Raw genomic sequence first — 7,712 nt, forward strand, 5'->3', positions numbered from 1 at the left:
GTCAGTGCAGAAGGAGCGGCAGGAGGTGCTCCAGGTGCCAGAGCAGAGATTCCCCTGCAGCCCCTGGTGCAGCCCCTCATGAGGCAGCTGTGCCCCTGCAGCCCATGGAGGTGCAGGGTGGAGCAGAGATCCAGCTGCAGCCCCTGGAGGGACCCACAGTGGAGCAGGGGGATGCCCAAAGGAGGCTGTAACCTCGGGGGAAGCCTACGATGGAGCAGACTCCTGGCAGAGGACCTGTGGCCCCACGGAGAGAAAAGCCTAAGCTTGGAGCAGGTTTGCTGGCAGGTTTGTGACCCAGTAGGGGACACACACAGTTTCTGGAAGACTGTCTCACATGGGAAGGACCCACACTGGAACATGGGAAGAGTGTGAGGAGTCCTCCCCCCGAAGAGAAAGAAGGAGAAGAAACAACATGTGATGAACTAACTGCAGCCCCCATTCCCCATCTCCCTGCACCAGTGGAGGGGAGGAAGTACAGAAATTATGGGTGAAGTTGATCACCTGAAAAGAAGGGAGAGATGATTTTTTAGATTTATTCTTATTTCTCATTACCCTGCTCTGATTTGACTGGTAAGAAATTCAATTAATTTACCCAAGTCAAGTCTGTTTTGCCCATGACTGTAAGTGGCGAGTGATCTCTCCCTGTCCTTATCTCAACCCACAAGCATTTTGTTATATTTTCTCCAGTAGCTTTTGTGGACACGCAGAATCCAGCCAGGGTCAACCCACCACAGCCATTAAACAAATCATTAAGGTTTTTATGAAACCTTGGAGATGTCTAACCCACCAGCAGGGCACTGAAGCCAATGCTAAACAACAGAAACTTCTAAAGAAAACTGTAGAACATGTGTAAGAATCCTACAAAGCAGAAGGCAGCTTATCCAAGTCATTAAAATTAAATCATATGGCTCAAACTCTCCTGAAAACACGAAGAGGTCATCAAAGTTTCATGTCGGAAAAGCTGAAAGCCAGCAATGAAAGCACTTGACAGAAGCAAAGATGCCCAGTCGAGCAAAAACCAGAGGTCAGAGGCTCAACCAGCAAGTACACTGTAAAGAAAATTCATACTCAGTGATAGTCTAATTACACAAGTCAGGATGGACTCCATCACATTTCTCTACCTGGAATACAGTCTGTGAATTGATCAAAAGAAGGAGCAGCAAAGTTCCTTCCCTCTGCTCCCACAGCACTGTGCTGACTAGTTCTTGAGGATGCCACAACCATCCTCCCCCTCAGCTCTGAGTCCCTGTGGGGCTCATTTGATGCTCACAAAGACCTGCATACTCTAGTTCTGGAACCAACATTTATCTCCTCAGGGATCAGAGGGAGTAGGAAGTTTCACCTAGTGAGCAATTGATTAGGCTGATTTTCATTCTTTAACGTATTGATTCTAAAGTCACAATCTGAAGGAACAAGCCGAACTACAAGCATGCAAGTCTGTGATCACATAAGTTTCAACAACATATTAAAAAAAAAAAAAATTTCCAGATTTGTCTCCATCACATTTTGTAGGATGCTCTTCGTAATGCTAAACAATAATGACAACACGCGGCAAGTAAGGTTCTTATTTAGCAGTAGCAAGGGACTAGCATGACCCTTAGGACCAACAGCTTTGGTGGATATCACCTACTGCCCAGTCAAGGGAGAAAAGTAAAATTTTCTTCTTCCATTGCAACCTGAAACATGTGACATATACACACATTTACACTGTTTACCATGCAGCCAGATGACACACAGAAGACTCTGAACATTTTAGACATCCCATTTTACTTTCTCTCCCAACTTCCTGACCCAACTTCTGATCCAAAGGTAGTCCTTTAAGAATAGATTTAGACATACTCAAGCATGCCCCTCATCTTTTAAGTAATAAAAATTTTCCTAACACAAGCTATTTTTCTTCTGAAAAGTCATCTTCCCATTCTTAAAGCCATATAGTCATCTAAAGGTTATTGTTATCACTGCCCCACTGTCCCATTCACCCACTTTCTCAGAAATTGCTTAAATTAGACTCAAGAATATCCATTTCCAATATGCACACTAAGGCTGGGAGTTCACTGTTCCTATTCTAATGTAAGAATGCATTTGAGAATAAATTCCATTAGAAGTTATAAAACACAGGTAACAGCAATGAGCACCAGCTCATGTTGCCATAACTATACAGGTTCCTCTGAAATATTGCATTACATAAAACATTCCAACAATGCTATCTGGTCTCTATTCCAGCCATAAAAATGCTATTGAATTGTCTCTTTTCCTCATCCTTCCTCCTTCATCCCATGACTGGTTAACTGTTTTGGCCTAAATATGTGAGCCCACTAACAGTAATGGTACTGAGACATTAACAGGAGGTTTGGATCATAAGACTTTCTAAGCATGGGTTTTCATTTGATAATACATCCCTATTGTTGGAATAATGTGGCTGTGTCCAACTGCACAGTCCCTACCTGCATTGACATCCGTGTTTGTGTAACATCCAAATTTAATGGGTCCAAACTTGTAGTCTAGAGCAAAGGAAAAAAGCTTGAGCTTTGCATACTTGGACCTAGCTTGAAATTAATTATTCTGGAACGTCCGCAGTCACAACCAGAAAACTGGCACCAAATACCCATATTTCCTTTGATTCCTTCCTACAAAGGTCCAGTATGTGCAATTTAAATACAATCTCAAACTGCAGCACAAGAAAAGCATATGCATGTCATACCTGAATCAGAGACTGATTCAGAGTCTGGCTGCTCTCACAAAGCACATGGTGCAGAGCACACCTCAGCCAACATTAGATCCGTGCTCCACCAAACTGTCCTGGCTGCATCCAAACACACTATGAATAATCCATCCCAGTGCTCAGACACAGAGCTCACTGAAAATTTTGCATTATCATTATTCAGCACAACTAAAAATAAGGAAACTCATTTCTGCACACCCTTTTGTTTTCACTTAGACAAAGCACCAGTCAATTTTCAGCCCTATCCCTCCACCACCCAATATGAATTTCTTTCCTCCTTGTTCCACCACAAAAATCTTTTCAGATCAAATGCTGTTTTCTAATTGTCTTTAACAGTTAATTAAACTGATATTGTTTCTGCTTTCTTCTGTGAACATCCATGAAAGCAGGGTGCCGAAAAGCTCTGCGAGTACTGCTACTATCAACCAAGGCAACACAAAGTGCATTTCAACTTCTCCCAGCATTATCACTCCAATGTTGAAACTAATTCCTTAAGCCACTGGAGAGATAAATCACTGATTCATTACAGCTACACATCACACTATAATCATGCATAAATGTCAACACTGTATCCTCAAAGACCCGAATTTTAATCACTAATCAGCCCCCAGTTACACAGTGAGATTAAATCCATAGTGCTAAAATTGTTATGACTAGTATTTCCAGTTTTGTATCTTCACATGTACTTTTCTATCCCCTAGAATTTGCCAGCATCTTGCCAACACTTATGGACATACTGCCAAAGAAACTTTTGAACTTTTAATAAATTTACTTAATTCTAAAGCTTTTAGAGCATGCTGAAGAAATCCGCTGGTTCAAAAGTTCTGCAAAGAAATTAATTTCCACTGAGAACTTTAGTTAATTTTTCTATATTGCTCAAGCAATTAACACTTCCAAATTTAACTGAACCACTCATCACCACCAGGGATAAAACTGATCTCCATCATTTTCATTTTATGGAAGAAATAGTGACAAAAGAATGAAGCAGTTTGCCAGGTGGGCATAGCAACTTAAAGGAGATATTAAAAATAAAAGCCAAGTACAATCTTCTATTGCTCCTTTGGAGAAGGTCATGCCCCTGACAAATGTCTAAAACCCCTTTTCTAAACCCATTTTAACAATACAATCCGGTTTTTGTTCGCTTGGGGGTTTTTTCCCTTCAGGTTTTTGAAGTCAGTGTCAGCAAACAGAATGAACTGGATTTGACATGCAAGCATATGAAGATTTGGGGGACAGGATACAGCACACCATTGTTTGCATCAGCTGGTTTTACTCATTTATGGGAGAAGGAACACACAGGTCTTGTCGGAGCAACACATCACACGTACATGAAGTGCTCAGCAAAAAGCAATAGGCAAAGGAGGCCTTGTACATGCTTCACTGCTCAGTCAGCTTCTAGACAAGAACACGCCCACAGGGCCAGAAACACTGCCCAAGATTCACAGTTCAGTAAAATGTGTTTATTAAATAGTGTGACCCAGCGCCTCTGTAATTGGGATAAAGATTCAATTTAGCAAGCAGCTGTTTTGACTGCTGCATAAAAGAGAAAATCAGCACCACATTATCTTTACATTAGCCTAAAATGCGGCTTTATGCTAATATTTTCCCACGGGCTATAGAAAGTCATATTCGTGATCCAGAGGGCATATCCAGAGCTTCTGCCACCAACCAAGGCTGGCTGCTCTTATGGGACAAAGTTAGTGACTGAGTCTATGAACAGCAGACACATTCAAGGAGTCTACTGCAGTGTTAACACAGAAGCAACACTTATATCTGGCAGCAACCACATCTGTGACAACAGGAGAGGCTTGGTGTTCCCAGCAACTGCATTCAGTTCACAGATGATCAGTGTATTGCCTCTGTGCTGTGGAGAAGCTTTTCAATCCAGCATTCAGAACCAGGGCTCTCAAGATAAATGTAATTACAAAGAAAACATTGTCACTAATTATTTTCAAAGTAATGCTCAGTTACTCCCTCAACCACAGAAGGAAATACCTGTTTAGGTATTTAGGTTCTTTAGCCTACAAATAACCTTGCCAGCACTTCTCCAGAAGACAGCTAACTGTACAGTAGTGCTTTGTCCACAAAGCACACATGACTGCCACGTTACTCAGTCACATGCTTCCACCACCTCCAAAGACATTACAGAGACAGACAAAGTGACTATGAATGGTACTGCTAGAGGCATGCTGGTCCAGCTGGATAAACCTTTGTAGATTTTCCTAGCTCAAGGGGGAAATAACAGATAACCCCATTAAATCATACACAAGCCAGCTCCCTTTTTATTTTCCACTACAGCTACTCCTATTGAATATAAGAGATACAAAAACAAGCAAACAAACCCCTCAAAATAAAAAAATTGAAAAGGAAAATCAAATCTGGTTTAAAAATTCCTATTAAATGCTAATAATTACATTTTCCAAAATACTAAAAGTGCGAATTAGCTTGTGTTTGTTTGTCAAGAACTCCAAGCTATGCTCCGTGCAGTTATTTCAATCCCGTTTTTATTTCTCTCTGGAAAATAAATCTCAGGTCATTTATTTCTCTCCATTACAGACTGTAACTTAATAAAGTAGATTTATTCAGCTTTGTGGTAGAATTTATTAATCTTGAGAACAGTTATTTCTAGTCAAATGTTGAAAGTCAATAATCCCCCTCAATAAGCAGGAGGAACTGTTTGCTTTTGCGTTGTAACTGTTGGATCCAGAAGGCTCATAAAATGGGACACTTGAGTTATTAAACCAAAGTGCACACAGGTCTGCATAGCTATTGCACACTTTTAGAGGAGCAATTTTACCCCAACCCACAATGGATCATTTATATGGACAGACACTAGTCTTAAATAATCCACTATCCTGCCTAGACCAAGCCACACATTTCTACAATTAACATGCTCTCAAGTGACAACGCATTGGCAAGACTTCAATTTTATTAAGTATTCAATAGCACTGAACCATGCAAAAGACTTCGGAATTATTATCAGGCGCGAAACTGCATTTTTAAACAGTTAATCCCACAGAAAATCCCATTTCTATAGGTTCTGGCAGGAAAACTGTCAGATTTGTGAACTTCAGGGGGAAAAAAAAAAGTGCTAAAATTTCTTTCAGCCTCCTTTCCTCCAAAGTGACAATCTCTCAATGCAAGATGGATCAGCCTTGGGGACAATAAAATTTGAAGCATGTTTTTCCAAGTCCTATCATTACCACTGGACAGGACAAAATCTGCAGATTATAGTGGAACTGTAATCCTCAGATTTCCACCAAGGGGAACAAGGATGACTGGAGGACTGGAGCATCTCTCTTACGAAGGAAGGCTGAGGGAGCTGGGCCTGTTCAGCCTCAACACCAGACAGCTGAGAAGGGACCTCATTAACATGTCTAAATATTTAAAGAAGGGTGCCAAGAAGATGGAGCCCAGCTCTTCTCAGTGGTGCCAACCACTAGGACACGAGGCAACAGGAAGAAACTGATGCACTGAAGTTCCACGTGTACACGAGGAAGAGCCTCTTTATGGTGTGGGTGACCGAGCACTGGAACAGATTGCCCAGAGAGGTTGTGGAGTCTCTCTTACTGGTGATACTCAAGAACCATCTGGACACAATCCTGTGCCATGTGCTCTAGGATGACCCTGCTTGAGCAGGAGGTTGGACCCGATGAACCCACTGTGGTCCCTCCCAACCTGGCCCATCCTGTGGTTCTGCGAACACAGCTTTGAGATGAGATTTTCCATGTGCCCAGCCCAGCCCCAACTGTACTGTGTAACTAAACCAGCTACGTGCTAACTCGTCCACCCATGGGCAGAAAAACTAAGAGATTAATACCTGTGTGCCCTCCACCACTTAGATTTAAAGATGGGAAGACTAATATACAGTAAATGCAACAACTACAATACAGCTAATATGTAAGCACACGCACGCCCTGGAAAACCCCAACCCAGTCTTCCACGGCAGATAAAACCGTCACCTAACGATGCAAAGAGAATGTATTTCCATAAACTTCTATGGAGACCGTGACTTCACCAAGAAACCGAGCGCCAGCCAGGTACGACTGCCGCCCCCGGGGAGCGGCCCCTGCCGCCCTGCAGAGCCCCCGGCTGCGCTGCCCTCACCCCGCCCGGCCCCGGTGCCGCCGATCCGGCACCAGGAGCTCAGCCCTCGCCGCCGCCTCCGCGGCCCCGGCGCGGCGGAGACACCGCAGCACAGCGCCCACCCCCGCCGCAGGTGGGATGGTTCATCCCACCCGCCTCGGTGCGCTGAGCGCCGCAGCGCATCCCCGGTGGGCCGAACCATCTCTCCTGAAGCAGAGGGGGGATGGGGGCTGGCCGGCCGGTCCCGGTGCTCACGACCCCTCCTCTCCGCCCCGCGGCCAGCCGCCATCCCGCCGCCCCTCGGGCGCTCCCGCCGCCGCCGGGCTGCACGGCTCGGGTCGCCTCACCCAGCTCCTCCCTGCCCGCGCTGGCCATCGCCCCGCCGGGCTCCTCCTGCCCTTCCGTCGATGTGGAACCGGCCGGCGCGGCGCATGCGCCCGGCGGGAGCGAACCATAGAGGGCGGGGGGCAGGCGGGCCCTGCGCGGGCTGAGGGGGGCGGTGCCGGTTCTCGGTGCGTGTCCTCCGCCTTCTCCAGCGCCTTGCCCCGGCAGCGGCCCCGCGGCAGCGCCTGCTCGTAGAATCGTAGGGTATCTCAACTTGGAAGGGACCCATAAGGATCTTCAATGCCCTGGTCCATGTAGGAACGCCTGAAACTAAACCCTGTGACTAAGAGCACTGCCCAGACACTCCTTGAACCATGACATCATTATCACCCTTAGTGATGCTCCTTGGCTTTGCTGCGACCCCAGCTGTGGCCGCCCCATAAACCGGTGCCAGCATCCGCTGCCTTCGGCAGGGCAGGGGAGCCCGGCTTTGGATGGGGCACTGCAAGCTTTGAGCCATAATTAATCAGCAAAGACTGCAAACAAGGCTGGGTGCGAAGAGCTCAGCAGAACTTGACAG

General features: G+C 45.4%; 1 protein-coding gene across 1 annotated transcript in view; it reads right to left on the bottom strand.

Annotated features, from left to right (window-relative positions):
• Positions 1-7,263, bottom strand: part of SLC36A4 (solute carrier family 36 member 4) — a 79,016-nt gene extending 71,753 nt beyond the window's left edge. The window contains 2 exon segments of the mRNA XM_039563210.1: positions 7,156-7,239; positions 7,242-7,263. Coding sequence (XP_039419144.1) covers positions 7,156-7,239; positions 7,242-7,263 — 106 coding nt within the window.
• Between the last annotated feature and the right edge of the window lie 449 nt (positions 7,264-7,712).

The sequence above is a fragment of the Corvus cornix genome, chromosome 1 (genome assembly GCF_000738735.6).
Source record: "Corvus cornix cornix isolate S_Up_H32 chromosome 1, ASM73873v5, whole genome shotgun sequence".
NCBI classification, from domain to species: domain Eukaryota; kingdom Metazoa; phylum Chordata; class Aves; order Passeriformes; family Corvidae; genus Corvus; species Corvus cornix.